Genomic DNA, 26803 nt, shown 5'->3' on the forward strand with positions numbered 1-26803 from the left:
CTAGAGGCCTTTTAAAATATAGCCACAGGGCCTTTTAAAGCATAGCAGCTTACTTCTTCAAAGCAAACAGGAGAATCTGACTCCAGTCTGCTGCGTTGGTATTCTAAATAATGTAACCATAGGAATGACTACCATATCAGCACCCTTGCCATATCACATAATCTAATCAAGGGGTTATGACTACCCCCCCAAACCCACCGCCCATATTCACAGGTACAGCCCACACCCACGAGGACAGAATCATACAGGGAGCACACACCAGTAGCTGGGAACCTTGGGGACCATCTTAGAATCTGATCAATCACCGTGTGTAGTTTAGAGAGAGAGAATACAAAGGAATGGGAAATATTGAACAGGTAGAGAGTAACTGGGAGAGGGGAATGAAATAGATTGAGGACTGGTGACAAGAGGAAAAAGAGATAAGCAAATGGCATTGGGGGAGAACTGGGAGAGTTTTCTGTCTGGCAATGGATTTTGTGCGAGGCAGACAGTAAAAAAGAGAAAACAAGGAAAGAAGATCTTAAGGAAATTCTTCTGACTATTAAGAACTTACTCCCTCTTTGGCTATTTTCTTTAGCAACTGCCATAAAATATCTTAATTTCTTTCAACTAATTGTAATAGTTTTTGTGTAATTGTGTAATTTGTGTAATTGTTTTTGTTTCTCATTTTTATTTTTTTGCTTCACTGTTGTTCATTTTAATGCAAATCTGTGCTCACAATGAAACTCAACATGATCCAACATTATTTTGATTACATTGGAAAGATCAGGCTTAGGTTTCAAACAGACCTTAAATCTCTACTCCTTCACTTACTAGCTAAGTTACTTTTTTAAACCACCACCAATTATTAAGCACTATACGCCTATTCTAACCGATGTTGCTTAATTTAGCTTTGATCAAGATATTGCCTCTAGTTGACTGGTTTATGTCCTGTAATCTAGTCAAGTGACAGCTGTGATCACTAGTTTATCTAGATTGACAACAAAATAACTAAATGCAGTTAATTGCTTCATTAAATTCTGTATGTGGTTATGCATATTAAAAACGATATCTATAACTGTCTAAGGCATACAATAAGTGTCAGCTTAGTTTTTATTATTTCTTGTACCCTGGCAAACCAAGTGACAAATATTATTATTAAGTCAATGATCTGAAAAATAGAAAAGTGAAGTTGAGACATATCAGGAGAAAAGCTCATATTAAGATCATGTTTCCCAGCCTAGACTGCAAGCACCACAGGGGCTGAGGTTTCTATGTTGTCTATTGATGTTTTCTCAGAGCTTTACACGTAAGAGCTCAATGAAAACAGTATTCTGTGTGTAATTACTAGCTGCATTTATAGTACACATGGCCTTATTAAGGGGTCCAGGGTTGGGGTATAGGTAGGGCTTGGAAAAGTTTGGAAATAAATTGTGTTCTAGTTAAAAGACATTATAAGTAATTTATTCATTTTACAAATACCTTTGAACACTTTCTATGTTCAGATGCTGTAATAGACACTGTAGGGAGTAAATAAAGTACATGAGACATGATTTGTACTCTCAAGGATCTTCAGTCCAATACAGAAAATACTTACATACCAATGATTTCTATACATAGCTAGGTGTAATAAATGGCATGTGTAACACAAACGAAACTGTACAGGAGTTCAGAGAAAGGAGAGATCACTTTAGACCATGGATTGACTAACTATGGCCCATGAGCTCAATTCACTCTGTGGCTTTTTTTTTTTTAATGGTCCATACGCTATCGATAATTTTTACATTTTGATAAAACAAAGAAAAATACAGAGACTATATGTGGCCTGCAAAGACTAAAATTTTTTGTATTGGTTCCTTTATTTAAAATGTATGCGTAGGGCCGGCCCGGTGGCTCAGGTGGTTGGAGCTCTGTGCTCCTAACTCCAAAGGCTGCTGGTTCGATTCCCACATGAGCCAGTGGGCTCTCAATCACAAATTTGCCGGTTCAACTCCCACAAGGGATGCTGGGCTGAGCACCCCAGTAGCAAAGGCAAGTGGACCTGGAGCTGAGCTGCTCCCTCCACAACTAAGACTGAAAGGACAACAACTTGACTTGGAAAAAAGGCCTGGAAGTACACACTGTTCCCCAATAAAGTCCTGTTCCCCTTCCCCAATTAAAAAAAAAATGTATGCGTACACCTTTTCCAGATTAACAAAGAAGGCTACACCAGGGCACATTTGATCTTGGGCTTTAACTGATGGACAGAGATGGGGAGGGAGAAAGGCACTTGAAGTGGAGACAATGACTTGTAAAAAAGCCCAGGAGCACAGGACTTGAGGCCACAACTGGAAAACAAAGGTGACAAATCCCATTTCACAGGACTATGGGGTTTAAGAAGGGAGAAGTGGAGGAGTCTGGAAGGGTTGTCTGTGGTATGTGGGCTAAAGAAGTTGACTAGGCAGTAACTGAGGACATCACAGTTGCCAAAATGAATTTCATGGAGTTTTTGCAATGGCCTGTCTTCAAGGACTCTAATGATGAAAATGAAGATGATTTTTCACAGTACAGCACTATAGTGATACGATTTTTATGACAATTAGCCAGGGATGAATCCCATGCTTCATTACGGCCACCTAATAACTCATGACAGCAATATGTCTTCTCTTAACCTCAGCGTAGGTCAAACTGAAACTCCCCAACAGTGCTTAAATACACCTTGCTTTACTTCTCATCTCCTTCACCATCTAGCTCCCTGAAAATGTGATTTAAAATGGGACTTCAGACAGACCCTCCAGTGTAGCTTTGTTTCACATGACACTATGTTATTAATGCATGACACTATATTATTAATAATATTCACCAACAAGTCTCAGACCCGCTATTTCACCCTCATTTAGTGGCAATCTCCAGCAATCAAATAATTGTGCTTGTCTGTCTGGCCCAGGCACAAGATGCACTTACACAGACTGTTCTGTTGGTCACTTTCATTCGCTGACAGCTTAGCAGGGAGGGCTTGATTTATTCAACGCATAAAGCTGTTGCATACAAGTGGAATCCTGGCTAGGGAAGTGGGGGGGAAAGGACTCAGAAAAGCAACGGGAAAAGGCATGCAAAGATGGAATGAAATGGAGGGTTGGTTGGGAAATCCTTATTTAGGAAAAGACACCTAAGCTACCCCAATTTCCAAGTTTCCCCTGAAATCCTGAGTGCCTCAATTTTCCTTCTTCACATACTGAGAAGAGAGCAGAGCCTTTATCCAGGAATACATGCCTCCTGGGTGCTGTTACTCTGGTCAAACACATTGCAATTCTCACTGGCCATCTATTCACATGCTCCAGACTAAATAAGAACAACAGTTGTAATTAGAAAGGAAAGTAGCAAGTCAGACTAAAATACATGTAGTGAGAAAAAAAAAAGAAACAAATTGAGGAAAGAGGAGAGAAAAATCACAGGAGAAATAGTTATAAATTACTTTATAATAGTCACAGGGTAGGGCGGGGTCACCTGACTTAGATGCAGGTGAGGCTGACTGGACCTCTAGCCAGAGTAGCTGGACCTCTGGTCTTCCCTTCCCTGTTTCTCAGCATATCCTTTGCTTCCCACTGCCCTAGGCCCTCATATGATTCCTACCCAGGCCTGTCCTCAGTCCTCTTGCTCTAAATCTCTTCTTTCTTCCTTCCTTCCTTTCCGCACCCCAATTAAAGTATTTCTTTTACTAGTTATAACACCAAAAGGATCTCTTAAAACACTTCATAGACAAATCTGTTGATCATATCTCAGTATGATCACTTAGCAAAAATATTATGTCCAAACAGGAGACAAAAGGATAAATTACCAGTGGTAGATTGTCAGTCATAGCAGGCTCATTGGAGGAAAGAAGGGAAGGAAGAGGATAAAAAGGGGTGGAATCAACAAGGGAAGAAAATATTGAGTGCCATTTAATTTTACATATGTCATTATGTGAGCAGCTGCCTACAAAAGATTCTCTGGGCTAAACACCTGCTGGTCAGAAATTTAGACTACGTTAATCCACATCTGAGCTAATTCTACACAGAGTGGTAAGGAAATATAGGGAAAGGCAATTCCAAGGCCTTCTCATCTTGGGACCCTGACATTATACACATCTGGAAAGTAGACAATAAGGTTGAATGATTACTGGAGTTGGTCAGGGCTTTAGAAAAGTCAGTCAACCATTCTAAGCCCCCATTTCCTCATTTATAAAACAAAGCTATTGGGGGCAAAATAGTCTCTACATTTTCTTCTCATTCTTAAATTATATAATTCAATGGATTTTGTCAAATTTTCCCCTCTATAAGATCATTCCTACAGCAGATAAACATGTTTTTACTTCTTTCATCTTAAAAAAACAAAAACAGGGTCCAGCCCGGTGGCTCAGGCAGTTGGAGCGCCGTGCTGCTGACGTCGAGGTGGCCAGTTCGATTCCTACATTGACCAGTGAGTTGCACCCTTACAGCTAAGATTGTGAAAAACAGCTCTCCCTGGAGCTGGGCTGCCATGAGCGGCCGGGTCGACACGAGCTGTCACGGGGCTCATAATACCAGCATGGGCCAGGGAGCTGTGTCCTACACAACTAGACTGAGAAACAACGGCTTGAACCGGCTTGAGTGGAGGGGGAAGAAGGGGAAAACACAAAAACAAAAACAAAAGACTCTCCTTATACTGCTTCACCCTCTGGGCATTGCCCTATCTCTCTAATTCCCTTTTCAGCAAAATTTCTTGAAAGAGAAAGTCCATGTTTTCACTCTTTCTCCTCTCAACCACTCCAGTCAGACTTCTGTCCCCATGATATCACAGAAACTCTTCTCAAAAATACCACCGATGAGCTCTACTAGTCAATTCTCAGTTATCTTTTTATTTGACTATTAGCAGCATTTTGCACAGTTCCTCCATCAAACACTTTCTTCATTTAGCTTCTAGTATACCACACGCACCTGGTTTCTGGTCACCCCTTTTCAGTCTGATTTTCTGGTTTTCCTCATCTCCCCAAGTTCCAAATATGGAAGAGCCCTAAACACAGTCTTTATTCCTCTTTTTTATCTCTCCTCTCATGCAATGGATGATTTCACCTGTTACATGGCCTCAAAGACTATCTATGCTGATCACCCGAGACCTCTCTCTTGATGCCAGACATGTATATCCAAATGCCTACTTGAAAACACTCCTTAACTATCTATTTCAAACTAAACATGACAAAGTTCCCACTTTCAGCTTTCTCTTCCTAAATTCTTTCCAGTCCTATTAAATGGCAGTTCCATTCTTCCAGTTTCTCTAACTACAGTTTTGGAGTCACCCTTGAATCTTTTCTTTCTCTCACATACTATATCTCGTCCATCAGCAAATTCTATCAGCTCTTCCTTCAAAATATAAACAGGAGTCCAGTCATTTTTTCCACTTCCACTGTTACTATCATCTCCTACTTGAATAATTGCAATAGCCTCTCATAATAGTTACCATCCATGCTGGAAACAGATGGCACACCCAGATGGAATAACTGAGAATTTAATAAATGGACTATTTACAAAGGTGTGGACAGGATTAAGGGAAAATAGCAAAAGACAGTCAAGTGTCCTGTGGCTATCAAGGCAGCAAGGGCCATTGGAGTCATTACTACCTTTCGACCTAACGGGGTCAAAATTACCTAAACACACAAACACACACACACACACACACACACACACACACACACACACACACCAGACACTGTATTCATCAGTGAAAACCACCAGGAAGGAATTTGGAGAAATGAAGTCCGTGAACTCACTTTCTTCCTGCTTTCTGATCTGATCACAGACATAAATGAACCCCAAGCCAGACAACAAGAAAGCCACTGATGCAGTCTTTTAAGGTCAGCCTCCTAATCTGTGCTTGTCTGGGACACAGAGCAGAATGGAAAACAATAGAGAAGAGATCTGGAAAGGAAAACAAGTGTATCTGACAAAATATCCTCATATGCAAAACATAAATAAATATTACTATCATAGAGTGAATTGAAATAATTTACATAATTCATTTAGTACAATGTCTGCCACACAGTTTTTAGGGGAACAAAAAAAAACAACTCTTATTTGCTTGGCATATTTCTGAGTGTGGATTTTTATGAGAGATGCTTTCCAAAATTCAGATCATGATCAGTTAGTGTGCTATGAACTTAATGAATTTTTAAGAAATAGCAAGAACACTTCTGGCTATGCCCTCTCACCTTTCACTTATTCCTCCCCAAGAAGTGACTTACCTGATTAACATACCTGAGAGGAAAAATTAGCAGATGTGCTTGATTCCTTTCTCTTGTCCCTGCTAGTCCCGTTTTGCTCTCTATAGTAGACTAAATAATGGCCCCCAAAGACATCAGGTCCTAAAACCTAGAACCTGTAATATTACCTTATGGCAAAGTCTTTGCAGCTATTATATCAAGATCTGTGATTGAACTATGGATCTTGAGATGGAGAGGTTATCCTGAATTATAGGTGTGGGACCTAAAGGCAATTATATGTATACATCCTTAAGAGAGAGGCAGAGGAGACTCTACACACAGAGGGAAAAGGCAACGTGAAGACAGAGTCGAGAGAGATTTCAAGATACTGACCTTCCTTGAAGATTGAAGTGATGTAGTCACAAATCAAGGAATGCTGACAGTCACCAGAAACTAGAAGAAGCAAGGAATGATTGTTTATCCATTCATCAATCATTCAATGGACATTTAAAAAGATTACTTTTAAAGGTTCTCTCCATGCTCTTAGTGGGTAGGGAACGGAATACCAGATTTATATCCATGAGTGAGGTGTCATGAGAATTGGGAAGGCCTCATAAAAATAATAGCCATACACCAAATGATAATTATGTGCAGAGCAGAGCACACTATGTGCATAATCTCTAGTCTCACAAAAATTCGGCAAAGTAGTCATCATTACCCTTGTTTTACAAATGAAAAAACTCAGAGTCAGAAATAACTTGTCCAAAGTCATACAACTGGTTAATGACAGAGCCAGGTTATACATCTAATGTGAATTGCCTCCCAAAAGAGAGCTACCTCCACTTCAAGTGTCTCCCTGCATTGACCATCTCTGGTTTCCTGGGGCTGGGCTTCTGTATGGTAACCTGTTCCTTAAGCAAACTGCATATGCCATAGCTGGTACATACCAAAAAAAAAAAAAAAAAAACACACAATAGTAAGTTTTTACAGGCAGCAGTCGAGCTTGTTTCTGGTCAATTTGGTCCAAGGTCTTATGCTTCATGTATTTCTTTTATAGTTGTTGGGTTAAAGCTAGATAAAAGAGAGGCAAAAAAAAAAAAGGGAAGATGTACACTTAAATAAAAATTAGTGTCTTAGTGTTGGATCATTTGTTGACATTAAATTACATTACAAAAATCTCAGGGTCGGGTGGCAGGTTGGCTCAGTTGGTTAGAGCCCAGTGCTCAAAACACCCAGGTCACCGGTTGGATTCCCACATGGGCCAGTGAGCTGCACCCTCCACAACTAGACTGAAAACGAAGACTTGACTTGGAGCTGATGGGTCCTGGGAAAACACACTCTTCTCCAATATTCCCCAATAAAAATTAAAAAAAAAAAATCTCAGGATAAGCAGAGCTCTTGGAAATACAAATGCAGAATCTTTTTATAGATGAAGAAAACAAAGCCAACAAATTTGCCTATTTGTCTAAAAACCAATCAGCTCATGAAAGCAAAATTTCATTGCAATGTAAACATATTTCTAATACTATGTAAGACCTACGTGGGAAGTAATGCCAAACTTATTTTGCTCATCCAAACATTGCGTTGTAAAACTTCCACTATTCTCTCCGTTACTTTTATCTTCTCAAGCATTTATGTAAGGGCAAAACCAAATCTTACTTTTTATTTTAGGACAGGTGGAGAAATTGTAAATAGCATTTTTAAGTTGTGGGGATTGTGAAATCCCATGATCAGAGTATCAACTGTCTTTGAAGTGTTAATTCCATTCTATAAAACAAAACCCCAAACGTGCACACAAGGTCCTGTCCAGTCACACATTTAAATCAAATTCGTTCAAATCAAAGAATGTTACCGACAAACCGCTGAAACGCAGTGTGGTTTGTCCGTTGGGTTTCCTGCCTGGTGGAACTGTTAGGGCATGTTTCAGGACATCACGGCCCTTGACAATTATAAACAAAAGACATGCCAAAGGGAGGTTCTGAGTAAGGCTGCACAGCATTTCCTCTCGCCCCCGCGTACCCACACCCTCCCCTGAGGGAGGCCCCAAGCACCCTCGTCTCAGCAGCGAACGGCGAAACCCTGACAGCCCCACCTGGGCGCCCTGGCAGGCGGCGACCTGCCCGCCCACCGACCAATCCGAAGGCGCGCTCCGCACCTGCCCGCGGCCTGAGCGACCTTCCCTCCCGCTCGGCTGTCCCCTTTTACGACAGTTTTGCGGCCTAGACTGCGGCCGCCACTGCCGGTTTCCTGGGGCGCCCGCGGCTGGACGGTGTGTCCCTGCTCGCAGTGTCCGCGTGGCTGTCTGGTAAAGGCGTGGAGTCGGTGGCTGCGGCCTGTGGGCTGGGATGAGCCGCGCTCTCCGTGGAGGCGGGGGAGCCGAGCCGGAGCCATGGTGAGTGCGGCGTGCGGGGTCCTGGGGACAGACTGAGGCCCGCGCTTCCACCTCGGCCCTCGGCCTCGGCTGTCCCGCCAGGGTGACCCGGCGGGGGCCGCGGGGCCTCGGGGAGTCACACTCCGGGACACGAAGCTGTTGGCCCAGCCGCCTCGGGCCTGCGTGTTCTTCCCCAGCCTTTCTGCGGGGGGCCCCAGCCCCGGGCCGCCGGCCGCGGCGCGCGGGCATTGGTGGAAACGCGTGAGCTCCTAACTGCCTTCCCCCGACACATCCTCAGCGTACTCCCCGTGCTTTGCTCTGTCCGTGCCTTTGGCTCTTGCTGACACATCTCTTCTTGAAACATGTGTGTGCTTCTGTCGTGTTTTGTAATCGTGAGGCGGGACAGTGCCGAAGGTGCTCCGGTAACTACTTTCCTGGTTAAGCCGACGAATGCGGTATCAGGCTTGGACCCCTCTGTAAACAGGTCCTTTTCTCGCAGACACTTTCCCTTACTTTGATTGAACTTGAATATGACTTCATTTGCTCCGAGGCTAAAGAGAGGTTTTTTTTCAAACGGAGGGAAATCATCCTTTTCTTCCATAGGGAAATTCCGGCACCTTTACAATGCATTGGACATTAAAGTTGCAGTCGTTTTAAAGGATCATTGGGCAGGGTATTTTCCCTCAGAAAGTTGTTTCTTCCGTGGAAATAAAACTTGGTATGAGTTCGGATGGGAGAATGGGTGTGATAGGGAAGGTGGGGAATTATTGAAGTTAACGTTCCCTCTGCTTCCCCTTACCAGGCCAGTACAGTGGTAGCAGTTGGACTGACCATTGCTGCTGCAGGATTTGCAGGTTGGTTTGTGGTTTGGGGGTGGAACTAGGGGACGTTGGGAACTTTGTAATTATTCTCTTGCTTCTGTTTTTAGGTCGTTATGTTTTGCAAGCCATGAAGCATGTGGAGCCTCAAGTAAAACAAGTTTTTCAAAGTCTACCAAAATCTGTAAGGCTTACTAATCATTTTTGCTAATTCTTTGCTGCTTATACATGAAGCTTATAACTACAGTTGAAGAGGGTAAAGTTCCAAATATCCTTTAAATTCTAAGTGATTGCTTTGGGCCCCTTCTCTTGCTTTCCACAAGGAGGGTTTAGAAGTTCTGAACTTTGTAGTAGTGCTACCCTAAAGTCACATTATGTCCAACACAATTGGGGTAGAGACTTGAACAATTCTAGGATTGGGAAAGTTAGTATCACTTGATTGTTCACATACTATTAAGCATTGTCAACATTCTTGTTGCCCACACCCCCATCTACCCTGCATCGCAGGCACAACGGGATCTAAGGATCTGAAGTGACCCATTCTTAGCCCTGGCAACTGGCTAACATGCTTAGGTAGCACTGCAGTTCATTAGGCTCTAGAGTGTGACTGGATGTGATGTTCAGACCTTCTGTGGTCACAGTTCAGAATGAATATGGCTGTGACAGCCTGCTGAGTGTTTATTTTGTTGTGATTGAATGTGACAGAACAGGATGGTAGGCTTTACCAATATGATTTCTGACATGGCAAGATCAGAAGACCTAATAGCCTGATTTTGCCCATATATATCAGTCTTGTTTTAGTAGTTGCCTTAAACCCCCATGAACCACTTGTTTCAAACGACCTCTAAATTTTTTTAGGCACTTCTTGTTCTACAACATATAGTCATACTAGGAGATCAAATTTTTATGTAGAATGTGGCTAACCTGGATTAATCTTCCCTTCACTCCCAGAAAAACTAGCGTTAGGTACTGTTCTTTTGCATTTTCAAAACAGTTTAGGTTTTTTAGGGGGGAAAAAACTGATCTAGTAATTAAAATATTTGTTGCACTTATAAAGGTAAAATGCCATGGGAATTACACTTAAAGTTGTGTGAAATGACTTAGTTTTTCTGCTAATTCTGTGAACACTTACATTTTTTCGCAACTTGCAGCTTATTCTAATCTTTTCTTTTTAATGCATTTCCTCTTTCAGGCCTTCAGTGGTGGCTATTACAGAGGTGGGTTTGAACCCAAAATGACAAAACGAGAAGCAGCATTAATTTTAGGTGTGAGGTAAAATAATTTCTAATATTTTTAGTATTTTCTACAACTCTAGAGCTATCAGCAAATGTAAGAAAGACCTTTCATTAGGAGGGAGTTATTTGTATTATGTACATTTTTAACACTGAAACTCTCCCTACAAAAGTCCAATGAGAAGGGACATTGGCACTGAAGCACTTTTTAATTCATTGATATATTTGTAACAGATAATCACAGTACTCAATGTTTGTATAACTAACATTTTTGGTGGGGAAATTCTGTAATTTCCAAATACTTAAACATATTTTCCTTTTCAATAAAAGGACTGTTGTAATGAATATTATCAAGTTCAATTAAATTTTGTTTGAAAATTCTTTATTTTTCTAAGGAGCTGTTTAGTTCTGATTCAGAGTATTCATCTTCCTTGTATGTTAGGGAAAAAGTTTCTAAACAGCTTTTACTGTTGTGTTGACTTACTCCAGTTTCCCATCTTTAACTAGCCTTTATGTACAATTTTTTTATGTGATCGAGTACTATTCTGAAGTAAACAATACCTTTTCCTTTTAAAATTAGCCCTACTGCCAATAAAGGAAAAATAAGAGATGCTCATCGACGAATTATGCTTTTAAATCACCCAGACAAGGGTAAGTAGTAAACTAGTTAATACATGTTGTTGAAGTGACTATGTAATTGTTATTAATAGAATGATTTTGTATCTAATTTTTGGCTATAGTAAGGAAAATGCCTAAATCTGTGTGTGAACACTCTCCCAGCCTGGATCCATTTGTCGTTTTTGGTGTCTTAAAAGAATTGAATGAAAAATTTATAGAATAATGAGCAGGTATCTAATAAGTACTATAATTTAGAAGTAGTGATAAGCATTAACAATGTTTCGATATCTACAATTGTGATAAAATTTTATTTCTAATAGTCAAATACTGCTAATCCTACTCTTTGGTGGGGGGATTGAAATTTGGTCTACATTCTTAAAGGACACGTTTGACTTCATTTAACGAAACTAAAAATGTAATTATTTTCCTTTCCATTTAGACCTTTGTACTAGATGTTACCTAGTTAGAAACCTACAGGATGTATTTATTAGTTTCTGATACACTTCTAAGCAGCCTTAGTGTGTTGAAAGGAAATAATTCCGTGAAATACCAAAATATAGACCATAAAATCCATGTTCCAGTGCTCAAATCCTTTTACTTTTCTTAAAAGTCCTTTCATTAAGAAAGAGAGGGTTTTGAGTTTAAACAGGATTGTAATTGTTTACTGTCTGACTGCATAGCTTCTTTTGTGAAATTTAGCTTTTATTAACTGGAGGGCTTCTGATTCAAGTAAAGGATGGAGCCCTTATATTTTCATTTCTACTAATCTGACTGATGCTGGTCTGAGAACCACTTTGAGAATCACTGCTCCAAGACTGGTAGGAAAGCAGCTGTAGATGACACTGTGAAGGGACAATTGTTAACAGGAAGAGAAAAACTATGAATGGCAGAAAAAGGATCTAAAGCAAAGTGGGGTCTTCCCAACAAAGCTCAGAAGCCTCTGACAATATCATGGTTTCTAAATAACACACTACAATAAATCGATATTCATTTATGACTTGTAATTATCATGAATAGATAACTTACAGTAGTTCAGTTATGTAAGTCTGTGGGTTTTTTAAAAAATACTACTCCTGTCATCAGTTAAAGCTTTTTTAAAAGGTGCCATTTTTGTGGAAATCTCCCTCAGAATTACTTCACTTCCCATCAGTCAAATATGTGGTCATATATTTGGTTAGCCAGTTGCAGGGTTGTTTATTTTTAAAAACTGGAATACTATTGCTGCTAATCTCACCTCAGATTAGCACAGGGATCCTTGAAACAAGATAATAGCTTTTCACCAAGCATAAATTGAGAATCCATATTATAACTATTATAACTATTCCTTTTTTCTTTCTTCCTGTAGGAGGATCTCCTTATATAGCAGCCAAAATCAATGAAGCTAAAGATTTACTAGAAGGTCAAGCTAAAAAATGAAGTAAATGTATGGTGAATTTTAAGTTCTTATTAGTTTATGTGTATGAGTACAAGATTTTTATAATAAAATGCCTCAAAGCTACAAATTTTAAAAATGATTAAGCACAAACTAAAAGCCTTGGTAAAAGTTTCTTGTTTTAACTTTGAGGATTTTAAATAAGATTATAGAATATTTGGAGATTAATGCTCAATTATTATGGATACATACATAGCCATTTGAATAGAAATACTGTTCATTACTCATTTAGCAAGTAATTTAGTACCTACTTCAAGACAAAGGAAACATGACAGTCTGTGGGGTGGGAAACGTAAACTGGTCATTATCTACAATGTGATGACTATGATGGAATGAATTAGCACAGGATATAGTAGGGACTCATCTTGTTGGGAGGAAAGACTGTCAAGGTACAGAGAACTGGCCCAGCTGCTTGGAACACTGAACTTAAAAAGTGAATTGAGCCACAACTTTGCCACAAGAAAATTGATCTAGGTTATGTATATATCACCAACAAAATTCAGGTTTCATACGTTAAAAACTGATAAAAGATCTGAGTACAGGTCTTGTTTTTAATCAAGAAAGTATTTATATTGTATTCAGCTAGCTCCTGAAAGAAACTGACCATTTATAAATTATTTTTTTACATAATCAAAAGTTTTGCATTTGTTATGACCTAGCTTAAACACAATAAACTGAAATGCCCTCAGTTATCAAAAAATTTAGCTTGAACTCTGAGAATTTATACATTGATATATTTTAATGACACTTAGGGGGACAATGGCTTACTATTGGTCTAACATTAAGTAAGGATCTTAACCAAAGGACTTGTATAAAACACCCACAGTAAATTGCTAGTCTGTGGTCTTCAGCAGGAGTACTTACTGTGTTTTAGCTTTAAGATTATACTACGTACCTATCATCTAAACTTTATTCAAGTTCTTTGTTATTAATGGAGAACAGAGACCTTCGAGGTCAGAATAATGGTGGTGGTCATATTTAGTGTTGGAATGTGTTTGGGGGCATTTCAAAGTTGGGGTGTATCTGCTCTTGATTTCCCATCCTGTTTCCTTGTTTAAAATTTGGTCAAGCCCATTTGTTAAGGTTTAGAATGTGATGAGCCGTAAAGTAGCCATGACTTTTGTGTAGGATCCATCTTTAGTTATTTCCAGGGGGAAGGGAGTATAAAGGTACAGTTGCTTTTTGTTATTCGAAGTAGTTTTATAAAGTCACTGAGAACACTCAATTAGCAGCCAGTGAACCATTGTTCCTAGGGGAAATACAGCTTTACGTGAGTCACAACGTTTTTGTAAGCCCATCAGTATATAGTCATGTATTATGTGTATTTCTGTTTAAAGAACCCTTATTTGAGACATCGTGTTGATTCCTCAACATTGAACTCAGCCAACATCAGTAACTCATGCCCGCACATTACAGCCTTCTCAAGTTTGGGAATATTAGCAGCACTTCACTAAGATTGGGGGCCATCTTAAACAGGGAAATCACCAGTAAAAACCACAAAAATTGAAAAACTTGTCACTAAATGGATCATGAAAGGATACTTGTTTACATTTACAGTATGAAAACAAAGCAGAGCATCACTTTGTGGGCATCAGATGACTCAAAATTTTCACCACTCTGCATGTCCACAAATGACCAAAAAAAGCACCACAAATGTTGATTTAGGGGTTACAAATAAATTTCAGTGAGGAGGTGAATTTGCAAATAAGGAATCTAATAATGAGGACCAGCTATATTTTGGCTTTCTGACCTTTTATTTCAGTCCTTTGGATTAATAAAATGTTTCTATGAACAAGAGCTGTAATTAAAAAGATGATAGTATCAATTAAAACTTAAAAGCAAAACTGAGCTTCAAAGACAAATATAAAGTGTTATAATATGCTGATAGGCAACCAAGCATTAATTATAAAAAGGGAAACTTCAGGTAGTGGGTGAAAGTATTTTTGAGTGTTTAATGTAAATAGCATACCTGTTTGAAGAGTATTAAGACAATGGAAACCACTGTAGTATTAAGCGAAATAGCAGATTTTTCTTTGATAGCAATCAGTTTTGTTTCCTCTAGGCTTACCTTTTTCAAGTAGAAGAATCCATTTCATTGATGGCTATTAGGTAAACCTACCATTTTTCTTGGTGAAAAAGGTCATCTATGTGAGGGCTTAGTGGGTAACTGATGCAAGTTATGATCTGTAAAAAAGTATCTTTTTAATGGTATTTTCAAACAAAATACTTGATGTCTAATGTTAACATTTATTAACTACTTACAGTGTGCCAGCATTGTTAAGCATTTTTCCTGTAAAGTCCTCACTTAACGTCTTGAGGTTTTGCAACTTTAAGTGAAATGACATGTAACAAAACCAGTTATACCATAGGCTATTGATATAAACAAGAGCTGAGTTCCTGAGGCATCTCATCATTATAATGTAATGACATTGAACAAAATGTTAATTGAGGACCTACTGTATCTCAGTAGTAGCTATTATTCAGTACGGAAACTGAAGTTGAGTGAGGCTTAGTAACTTGCCCTAAGCAGCATGCTAGGTGACAAGGCTGATCTTTCTCAAACCCAAGTTCTGTTCTGTTAACCTCTGCATTGTGGTACCTTTCACAAATCGGATAACCCAGATGTTTTCCTTGGTTGTACTGCAGTCTAGTACTTGTAGTTACATATCTAGCTTGGGGCCTTTTTGTCAGTTGGTGCTTACAGATACTTTGAAAAGGGGAGAGAAGTATTGTTGAACACAACACTAGGGAATAGGAGATGCTGGTTTCAAGTCAAACTTCTTGCAATAGCCAGGGAACTCGGAGCAAGCTATCTGAGTGCTTAGGGCTCTGCTTCGTCTGTTAAAAGTAAAAATAATGGCCAACTTGAAAATTGTTTATGGACAGGGAAACAAAGCCAGAGCAAATCATTTGAGGTTACACAGCTAGTGAAACTGTAAGCCCTAGGGGTCTCCAATTTATTACATTTGTTTATAATTTGGCATACTGGGGGTTTAATTTCCCTACCTAGCCCCTTTGCCTTCACTGGGCCTCTGGGTTGACATTAGATGAGTCATACACTGCTTTATAAAAACTGCTTTGCTGGTTTGATGAAACCCAATCTCTGGTTTGACATTGCTCTTGAGTCCTCACTACTTATAAAAACTGGCGACGTTGCTAGTTTGGTGAAAGTGCTGGTTTGACCAGTAATAAGTGGTCCTTGAAGTTAAACCTTTTCCCACCCTTTAAGAATTTTAAGCAAAAAAAGATGGGAATACCATCATTCAGTATACTAAATGCAACATACTGAAAATGTGTGCCCTATTTTAAAATCTTGCACCAGAAGTATTTTAAAGAAACTAGGCAGAATGCTTCGTTTGGAGTTAAGTCTTAAATTTCAACACTTTAGGCTGGAATACTGAGTTCTAGTTTCAATGAGAATTTAAGGCATCTGTTGATAATGACCTATAAGTTGTTTTGTTGCAGTTCCGAATTGTGCAGGGAGATCACATTTTACTGAGCATAAATTATCCCCCATCAAGCACGTTAATTCCAATGAAAATTTAGAAACTGGCTCAAAAACTTCAAAGGACAAAATATAGGAAAAAAAAATCTGTAAATTTGAGGTAAAGTGAAAAACACTAGAACGCTAGCTTTTTTGGTTACATAAAGAATCCTGGATTGAGGGTAATCTTGAGTACCAGGAAAATGACATAAGCTCTGCTTTGTGTTGACATTGTTTAGAGTGCTGTAGTATCTGCTTGGAACCAACTGTTGCCTTAGCAACAAAATACAGGAAGAGCTTCTATCCAGTGTTACCTGACCCAGTGAGGAAGACGTATCTAGTGTTAAGTTATAATCTGGTGCATTTAACACTTGCTGTTACCTTAGTAGTTTCAATTAATGGGATTTCAAATAATGTTTAAGTGACATTTTTTCTTTACAACCTGCAAACAGCAAGTTGAAAACTGGAACTGCAACAATTAAGTATAAAATGAGTCATGTAGAAAACTATGGGAAATTTTTTGTAATAAAGTCTCTAAATTAGAAAATGAGCAGTTACATTTGACAATAAAGTAAAAAGGGTACAAAACATTCAGAAAATATCTCTAAATCCCCCGCCCCTGAATACATACCAATCCCTGAAACACAAATAATGGGGCTTCAAAACTGAGAATGTCAGTGAAAAATAATTTTGCCCTTGCTTTTGATATCCTTTAGATTACATATGGCGTAGTTGGAAATGTCTGGGATGGATACATATATAAAACAAACATTTTAATTCACATACTAACTGTTGAGTACTTGGGAATATGGTTGTTACCCAGGGTCCCATGTACAAATAGACTCAAGTTACATTAATATTGGAAAGGTCTTTAGATCAGAGTCCAGACCTCTTGAGATGAAATGGAATACAGAAAAAGTCGGAAGATAGTAACTCCCAATTCTGTACTTACACCTATAAACATCTTTTCACATTCTCAATAGGCAAGCAAACAGACTAATGGAAATCTTTTTTATAAAAAGCTGCATTATAGTTTATCCAGGAGCATTATTACGCACCTTACTTTAGTACATGAAATAGTAACAGATAAATCTGACTTGAGTGATCCACTGATAAAACCCTTTTAAAAAACAAAATTTGTATTTCCTTATTATATGTAACTCCCTCATCCAGTAGTTTGGGTTTTTCTGGATTAGACCTTTGACCTGGGTTTTCAAAGTAAATTATTATACTTAAAAATGTACTTAAAAAATGTATCAAGTTGAACCATAGGAAATTGCCATTTTTGTGGATCAAAAATGGTCAACTATTGGCAATCTCCTGTAGTTCAACATAATTGACTTATTTTCAACCAGTAGTTGAGTGCAGTTTCGAATTACCATCACTTGCCAAAGGTTTACAGCAAATTGCAATTACTGATTTATTGCAACAGTTCTTGAAATAACACCCAAATGTTAATCATGGGTTCTAAGTGACTACTATGCATTCAAGCACGCAGCCAATACACTATACCGGATATCCTTATAAAACGGTAGAGAGGAGTCAAACCATAATAGTGAAGATAGTAAGATTGGGACTTTACAAGCATCCTTTTTTGGCCTTTAGTAATTTTGCCAAACCCATAGATCCAGTTCAAATCCAAGTTCCTTGAAGCCTAAAAAATCCAAGTGTTTTGCTTTTCTTCTAAGAAAATCCAAGTAATTTTCTTTTACTCTCATTTCCAATAACCAATCATCTGACATAGGACTTACTGCATTATAGTCAGTTTTCCATTCATCTGTCCTTAGTAGACTGAGCTCATTGTAGGCACAGCCTACGAGAATATCTAGTTGGTTTCAACTTCAAAAAAATATAAATCTATTTGTAGAAGACACAAATAGTACTATTTCCCAATCTAACTGCAACATTCAGTTAACATGCCAACTTTGCAACAGACCCTTCTCAGGTTAAACATTAAACTCACAGCTACAAAAATACTATTAACATGAAGGTGATGGATCTCAGCCACAGAATGGAGATCCAGAATATAGGAGCAAAATACCAGCTACTTTTGCCTCACTAGCTTAGTGCTTCCGTTCAGTTATTTTGCTTGCCTACATATACCTGTACTTTCTTTTTAAAAAGTTACATTTAAGCAACTTCCCTCAAACTTGTCCTAATGTCTGTTTTCATGAACTCACCAGTTTGATGTTACTATTTCTCAACTCCATATAAAAATAACTCACTACTTAAGATTTCTCTGTATCCCTACTATAATTTTACCAACGGTGACTGACCTGTCAACAGACTCACCAGTTTTAGGCCCACTGAAAGCTTAAAAAAAGTGATGCCAAATCCAAGAATTCAAGGCTTTCCAAGTTTCAGGAAAAGCAGACCTCTTTTGCCCCAACGCAACCTCAACTCCTATTCCAGGATTTAGTTCAGATTCCATGTATCATCTCACATTATGTATGCTGACTCAATATTTGAGTTGCACAAGACCTTTAGATTTGTTTTGCTTGAGTGTCTTTGTTTAATGTGTACTGGCAAGTTCTCCCATAGTAACATCTAACTAATGTAAGACTGAAGATGCATCCCTCAGAATAAGTTTGGAAGGTTACCCGAACCAACGATTATCTTTGGGGAGTGGGCTTTTCACTTCTGAATCTGAACATGTACTATTTACTCCCAAAAGAGCCTATATTTCTTTAAAGGATAGAACATTGGGTTTAGTCATTTGTAAATAATGAATCTTAATACTTATTTCCTAGAATATGGTTATTAGTTCTAGTCTAATGAACTGCTTGGGCTACACCCACTTTTTAAGAATTGTCTTTCTCATTGAAACAATGTTTATGGAAGAAGTTTAGTGAATCTGTTCTACGTGAAAAAAATATTTTTCTTTATACCATATTCACGAATTTCAGGAGTAATGAACATTATTCTCATACCTTATGATCTGTAAACCTATTACTGAAAAGAACTAAGAATAAAAAGACCAACTATTTTACTTGTTTCTAACTTTGATGGATAAAAATACGTTTGTGGGTAAATTTTTAAAAATCAGGATATGAAAATTACTTGATATTGTTATTCAAGGTGCACGTAATGCACTTTCACAACACAGATTACTTAAGAATTCTATTAGAGTTTTATGCACAAGCATTTAATACCACCACATCTTAACTTCAGCAATAATAAATCTGAGGGCTAGGGTTATGTACACTGACCTGGCAATTACTATATTTTTTACTATACCCTGAGTTTTCCTTCAGTCATTATAAATTAAAATCACTTAACATTTTATGCACATAAATTAACAGAAATTATGCACATAAAAAACACACCAAGACACCAAATGACAGAAAGGGCTCTTTCTTTTGCTCAGTGGTCTATACAATATCGTGGAGCCAAACCCTCTTATAGAGCCAGTTATTTTATATAACCTCACAATTAGCTGCATAAATTGTATTATTGTTACTTTTTAGAAAACTGAAAATATCTTTCTAAAATTAAGCCATTAGGCTAAAATATATAATCATTACTGTGAGAACCTTCAAAATTATTTCCTTGAGAATCAAAAAGCCAATCACTAGCCGATTCCATACTTTAAAATTGCTCATACTTCCCAATAAAAAATTTTAATAATCAAAGGCAAGAGTAAAATTCTAGATTTTACTCCACTGCCTTCCAAAAGTTGCCTTTGATTAAAATTTTGTTACAAAGACTTTCCTAATATCAAATGTATGATCAATTCCCTAAGTCATTCTAACAGACTAAATTTTAAGTACTAAGATTTCAGATTCATTACAAAATGATTAACTGACCAATAGTTTAGTACTATTTATGAGTAAGTATAAATGCTTTTTAGAAAGCAATCAGGATACTATTCTAGGCCTCTAAGTAGCTCCAACTACTTTGCAACAGTTGGTATAAAAAGTAGAAAGTTAAAAATCAGCAACTGGAAGATCAAAGTTTATTTACTACCTGCATACAAAAACATATTGCACATCAAACAACCAAAATCGAAAAAAGGAAAAAAAAAAAGTAAGAAAAGGAAAAGTATACTCTACTGAAGACTAACATGTAGTTTATACAGAATAAACCTTCTGGAAATTGATCTTTTCAGTAGTTCAGGTTATGTCTGAATGGACATGACTAATTCAGCTTAGTGTTTTAACTAAAGCTATGTTTGATTTTTAAATACTGTACACTTTAATAAATAAACCAAACAAAGCCTCAATGTAGAACAGTCACTGCCAATATCACCCAGTGTCCCTGCAGATGAGTTTTAACAAATGTATTCCAGTGGTCTGCAGATTTTCTTCTACATACAGCATTTTAAAAACACATTAAAACAGACCAGTTTCCAGACTAAACTATTGAAGAAATTACAATTCAGTGCAAAATATTTTAGACTGCATTTCACTCTAGTTTTCCTCAGGTGAAGAAGTGGTTGCATATTATTAAAAATGTAACAAAAGCAGCTAATGCTTTCATAAAGAATATTACCTCAGGGATCCCACCCCACCCACCTCCCCCCATCTCTGCCATATTTTGAAAACAAAATAACATTTCCTATAGCCAGCAACTTTTTTAATGTTACATATACTATTCTCAAGGCACATCTGATGATATATTTTATAACACAGTAGGTGTCAAAGTATGTTTAACATATGATTTCTTCAGGATCCCTCCCCTTTCTGAATTCCAAATGGAGGAACTGAAAGTGCGATGTAAAGACTGGCGATCCATATTCTATCTTTGGCAAGCTTGTACAAGCACTATTGTAAAATGTAATGTAAAAGAACTGTAAACTAGGAACTTCTTCAGTTTATGAAACACCATTCAGGACTGCTGCTTCTTGAGTGTTTTCTTCTTTTAAGGTATTAATCTTTTCTTCTCCTGGAGTACGCTGTAGCTTAGAAATTTCATCGCCAGAAGCACTAGTTGGGCCATTTATTGCCTTTTCTGAAGGACCATGCTCTTCAATCACATCTTTTGCCTGCCAAAGGGAGACAACTTTTTCAACTTCTTTATAAATGAAATCTATAGCTGAGGAGGAAAATAGCTATGTAAACATTAATTAGCTAATAAATAATTTTAGTTTCATGTACCACAATGGCTCAAATAATTCAAACATTCTTAAAATTCAAAATAAATATCAATGTACTCCACTTCTTTGGGTCCTTCAATAGTCTCTAGTACCTAGCAGTGCCTAAACCACAGGAAGAATCTGCATTTGTTTACTGAAAACTTGTACCTAATTTTATTTTAACCACTGGATAGTTCACCATGTAAAAGATATAAACAGTTAATACCCTAAGTTAAACAAATAATCACCTACTTTACTCACCTTTTTTTTAAACTCACATTTACATATCAAATCCTTTAAAACATTTAAAATAAGTGAAACTTAAAGGTCTATATCCATCATTGGGAAGACGTATCTATCTAGCCTACTGCTCCCCAAATAAAGCAACAGTTTCTATACCCAGTATCTTTGGGCAGACTAAATTTTGCAAATGCTATTTTAGGAAAAGTATTTCAGGCTCAAACATGCATTTCTTCAGCTACCTGCGGGTCAACAACAAACTCCAGAGTAGTCTTTAAAATATTACTCGTCTAGTTGGGGAAACAAGTGATCATACAGAAAGTTAAGAAGTAAAAATAAAGCTAAACCATACCAAAAAAAAAAAAAAAAGAAAAAGAAAAAAAGCAACAAAACCTACAGGTTAAATTCTCCTTACCATTTCTTTCTTGTTTTTAGCCAAAGTTTCCCTTGGGAGGTTTCTTTGTCTGCTCTGAGACTCAGCTCTAGAAATATAATCTGCAACTGTGACTGTTGAAGATGAGAAAAAAATTACAGGTGTTGAAAAAATATTTCTAAAGTTTATTTATGGATAATGAGTAATTTTACTTTTAAAGTAAACTAACGGTGGGTTACCCAATTTCAAAATTTTCTTAAGCTGGGTACCACCTCCAACCAAAAACAAAGTTTGAAAAATGTGCCTTTGACTTAGTGATGACAATAAAAAAAATTTAAGCTGGAGATCGAGGAAACCTAAATTCAAGTCCTCTTTCACAAGAATCCAGCCATTTGCTTCTGGTTGAGTCTACGGCTGTGGCATAAATTTAATACAGAAATCCACAACCAAGAATAGGAAATGCAGCATTGTAAGCCCAGAGTTCACAATTATTAGTGGGGGAAAAATGGGGCGAATTTGGTGTAAATCTTAAGAGTGGTAAACTTCAATTTGAAAATTTCAATCAAAGATATAAAAGATTAATTCAAGTATTCTGTTTTTAGTTTTGAAAAATAGTACAATTAAGAAATCCAAGAGTGATATTTTATGGTTCCTTTTTAACATTCCACACTAGAAACCATTCTGAGTAATCTACAATAAAAAACTACAAGCAAACTAAAGATGACAGAATACCACCCTAAGAATGTGGACATTGATCGTGGTGGTGAAAAGGGCCAAGAATTCACTAACCACTCCCTCCCCACTTTGCCATTCAGTCTTTTGAGGGACTGATTAGAGTGTTGTGTTTGTGAGTGTTGTGTTGTGTTTGCAAGGAAGTGAGTGGATGGCAGTAGTAACAGGGCAAAATATTAACCCAAGTACTGCCAGCCTACAACAAAAGACCACTGGTCTACAGGTAGGTACTCTAGACTGGCCTCACTTCATATCTCATTCCTTTCTCTTCTAGGACTTGCAGTTTAGAATTCACTGGTTTGAGGAAATATCAAAATAATCACCCTCTTTCTTTCAAAGAATTTTTTTTTATCAGAAATTGGTAAAGAAAAATCCCTGATTATATCAAATACAATGTATTTTAAATTATGGGAACAAGTTAATTATGTAAAGAATGAAAGTTCAAGTAAATTTCAAATTAAGTCACTAGGTATGGGGAGAATTGGCCCATCAGGTTCAAATTATACGAAAATAAATCATTTTGATATAATATGAAGCTTAATATATTTGCAATTGATTTTTCTTAATCATGAATTAACATGTAAACACTTTTGTAAGATCCAGGAACTTTAGAACTATTAAATGAATCTTTTTTAACATCTAAAGGAACAATTCAGAACTAATAAACATCATTCATTAGAAACACCACTAAATATTTCGTGTCTAAAACTGCCTCTTCCAAATTATAAGAAACTCAGTGTACTGCTCATTTTAGAGATTTTAAAAATCATTTAAATTAGCTGTTAATGGATTTATAAATATATTTAATAGTGGTTTCCAAAATTGGGGAGGGGGATACTATCAAATCCACTTCATTATTAGGTCTACATTATGCAGTGGCATAACCATTCTAGGAATGATTCTAGTTTGGGGAGCACTTTAATAAATTCAATGTTTCCATAGTTTAGCCCTCAGTGACATCTGGAAGAACTCATCTCCTTGGAAACCCTGCTACACAGACAGACATACTGCTAAATTTGAGTATGTGACAATTCTTAGAACGCTTCATCCACTATGTACAGAATCATATACTTTGATATAGTTTATCAATTAAATTAAAAGGCACTTAGCTAGAAAGGTAAAAACTTACCAGTGCCCCTCCCCTCCTCAAGGGGAGGTAAAATCAAAAACCACCTCAGCTGATTCAAAAAAAAAATAATCTGCTTATAGCCAGTCTTTTGGACACCAGTATACTGTCACATTCTAAGTCCAATAAATATTCATTGCTTAATTTATATCAAGGACAAGAGATTTTGAGCAAAAGAGAATTAAATGACTGTGTATTTAAGAGAATGTTGTTATTCTTTACATAGAGGCTGCTGTCGGGGGCAAGGAAAAAAATGATGTGCTTGTTCAACCTATCCTATCTTGGGTATTTTTTTTTTGTGGGAAGTAGGAGAACAGGCTGGGGAAGATGAGGAGCAAGATGAAAAGCAGTAATCCCAAAGAACAGAGTAAAATAGAAATAAATGTGATATGGAACACAAGTTACTGAAAAACTACAAATTAGGAGGGTTTCAATTAATATCATGCAGAAATCGCGCTACCTCTTCTTTAACAAACACATTATATTAATATTATTCCTTTTATGTCTGTTGACTTAGAAATAAACCACTGTCCATCTAGTTAATAAATTACACTGTAATTTATCCTCTTTGTTAGGCCCATATTGACAGCTTGAATGTTCCTAGTTATAAAGTATGGCCAGAGATTATATTTATTGCTGTGCCAGCTTCAAAAAACAAAATAAATACAATCTCTTGATCTAAAATATATTTCTAACACTAAAGAGAGAGGGAAAAGGAGAAGGGAAAATAGACAAAAATAGACAATGTTTAATTCCTTTTAAATTTACACCTGTCTTTAAAACATGAGATTTTTTCAAGAAAGGTAGCTAATACCCTGAAATGGTTTTCCCAAGTGTCTCTATAACCAGTAAACTTAAAATACTAAAGATACTGGAATTTACATTCTTTATTTGGGGAAAACACGTGAAAGAATTTGCTTTGGAAAAAATGCAAAAATGGAATAGTTTAAAAGGGGTTTATTTCTGGTGCACACAATTTCTTCATTGTGAATATACATGTGATTCTCTGTACACAGGAAATGGAATTATGTTCAAAATAATATAGACACAGCAAACAAGTTTCTTTGAAGTTACTAAAAATTATGACTACTTAAAAATTAACATTCTAAAACTAAGTAAGTACTATTAATTTGAATCGTTAGTAGGTGTAGGGAAAAGGCATCACTCTACAATAAGAAACATAACATGCATTCCTCTTATTAGGAAAAAGACACTTTCAAGTATTTTTCTCATTTGTACTTTTTTTTTTCCTGTGGGTATCACTACAATTCCCACAAAAATGAGGTGCTGAATGCAGACAGAGTAAGCAGGCACCATGCAAAAGCTGCCCAGTTTTGCCAATCAACCTCAATCACAATCTACAACATAATCTCTGGGATGGCAGGCCCCAATTCAAGTGTGAAGAATCTGCCAAGTGGACAAAATAATGGTCTTCTCAACAGTATTTCCATGTAAAAAAATTGAGACACACATTAGTTCAATTAGACAGGTTACTAAACATTTAGGGTGTGAAGGAAGAATGCATTTTCTTAATAGTAGTCTTATTAGTTGAGTAAACAATTTATGCAATGCACATCTTGAATGTATATGCACACATGACATATTTTTTCATGCTTATGACCTGGTGTTGTCAACAGGTCCACTCAAGTTACCTGGCTGTCTATCTTCTGCCTGACCCCTGAAACGACGCCTGCGGCTACGATTGCGTCGCTGGGGTTTTTTTTCACTATCATCTGTAATTGCAAAATTTACCATCCATGAACTATTCTGACAAAAACAATAAAAAAAACAAATAAAAACTTCTTTCCTTCAAAGATTTAAGGAAGGGAAAGAGAGCCTTTTAGTTAAACAGAGAAGATAAAACACACATACTGACAGGAAAAATATACTTGTAGTTTTAAGCATTCCAAATAGATAAAAAATGGAATTATCATCTGGAAATTAAGAGGGTTTTAATTGACTATAAACAAACTCTGAGACTTACTTTATCATCATTCAAAGATAAAGTTTTCCTCTTTAATGCAGTTTAGTTTTTACCCAAGTTAATGACATTTTTAGCCCTTTGGAAATTAATGCCTACTCAATATACATACCTTCACTAGCATCATTTATAATAATTTTTAAAGAAGATGAAAGCCCAATTTTGGTTTAGGAACAATAATATTAAGTGCCCTGCAGTCTGAATATTTGTATTGATGTAATGGCATCAAAGGGCACTTGAAATAAACCCTTGCAGTTTCAAATAATTTGGCTATACAATTCTTAAGAACTAGACATTTAAGACAGAGCGATCTACTTTGTTTGAAGTAAGCACTAAAAAATTCAACTTGAGAATTGCGTATGTTTGGGTTTTGTTTTGTTTTTTTTGAAAAAAGTGTCATACATTAACAGTACTATACAATATATATCTTTTCCCTAAGTGCTTACATACCTAGCCCATTTTCATTAACTGAAGCTGTATCAGATTCAGTCATTCCATCCATCAGAACAGCATCTTCATCAGTCCTTCGTCTACGAGACCGCCTACGACGGTTAGTACTGTGATGAGATTCGCTGGCGTCAGTGTCTGCAGTCTGATCTGATTCTGTATTATCAAGTAAGCTGTATGGATTGCTGTCTGGATCTTTGAGCACTATACGCATGTCAGAGGCAAGAAATATTCGTTTAAGAGAGCTGAAATTATTAGGAATGTTTGATCTATATTGAACTATACCAATTAATGATAGAGAAACTTCAATTTTCCCCCAATAAAAACATATTGTCTTCAAATATTTTCTGTATCACTATTTTACCTGGAAAATAACATGAAAAAACTTTAAATGGCAATGAAATATTAAAGATGATGATGAGCAGACACCTCAGCTTCCAATTATGTCTCTCTGACTTGTTTGAAAATGTTAGAAAATAATATATGCTATTTTTGACATTCACATTCCTAGCTAATCCTGCCCAGATGTTAGAGAAATAAAAGGCGAAATATTCAGCTATATGAATTAATTCTAAGAACTTTTGTCCCCTGCTTCTTTCTGCTAATATTAATGGGCTATTTCCAAACAATACTCAACACCTTCACTCCATGACTTACCAGAAATGTTACTATGAAATGAAGCAATCAAAACAAATCTACACAA

General features: G+C 37.0%; 2 protein-coding genes across 13 annotated transcripts in view; one reads left to right on the plus strand and one right to left on the minus strand.

Moving 5' to 3' along the window:
• Positions 1 to 8381: 8381 nt before the first annotated feature.
• DNAJC19 (DnaJ heat shock protein family (Hsp40) member C19) lies at positions 8382 to 26673 on the plus strand. 3 transcript variants are annotated; one of them, XM_081025510.1, is made up of 7 exons: positions 8382 to 8564; positions 9346 to 9397; positions 9472 to 9545; positions 10554 to 10633; positions 11174 to 11244; positions 12557 to 12634; positions 25310 to 26673. In XM_081025510.1, the coding sequence occupies exons 1-6, from the start codon at positions 8562 to 8564 to the stop codon at positions 12625 to 12627; spliced, it is 351 nt and encodes a 116-aa protein (XP_080881636.1). In that variant the 5' UTR covers positions 8382 to 8561; the 3' UTR covers positions 12628 to 12634; positions 25310 to 26673. The 3 variants fall into 3 exon arrangements, with proteins under 3 accessions (XP_080881636.1, XP_080881637.1, XP_080881635.1); XM_081025511.1 differs by having other exon boundaries at positions 12557 to 12628; positions 25310 to 26539; XM_081025509.1 differs by lacking the exon at positions 25310 to 26673 and having other exon boundaries at positions 12557 to 19114.
• FXR1 (FMR1 autosomal homolog 1) overlaps positions 20066 to 26803 on the minus strand; it is a 54497-nt gene continuing 47759 nt past the window's right edge. For 3 of the 10 annotated variants that reach the window (XM_081025383.1, XM_081025381.1, XM_081025385.1), the window contains 4 exons: positions 26104 to 26304; positions 25325 to 25405; positions 21857 to 21948; positions 20066 to 21111 (listed from right to left, as the gene is read on the minus strand). In XM_081025383.1, coding sequence (XP_080881509.1) covers positions 20941 to 21111; positions 21857 to 21948; positions 25325 to 25405; positions 26104 to 26304 — 545 coding nt within the window. In that variant the 3' untranslated portion in view covers positions 20066 to 20940. The remainder of the gene's footprint in view (positions 21112 to 21856; positions 21949 to 25324; positions 25406 to 26103; positions 26305 to 26803) is intronic. The other 7 variants (XM_081025390.1, XM_081025382.1, XM_081025388.1 and 4 more) reach the window with 3 other exon arrangements.

This window comes from Rhinolophus hipposideros (genome assembly GCF_964194185.1).
Source record: "Rhinolophus hipposideros genome assembly, chromosome: 2".
Lineage (NCBI taxonomy): Eukaryota > Metazoa > Chordata > Mammalia > Chiroptera > Rhinolophidae > Rhinolophus > Rhinolophus hipposideros.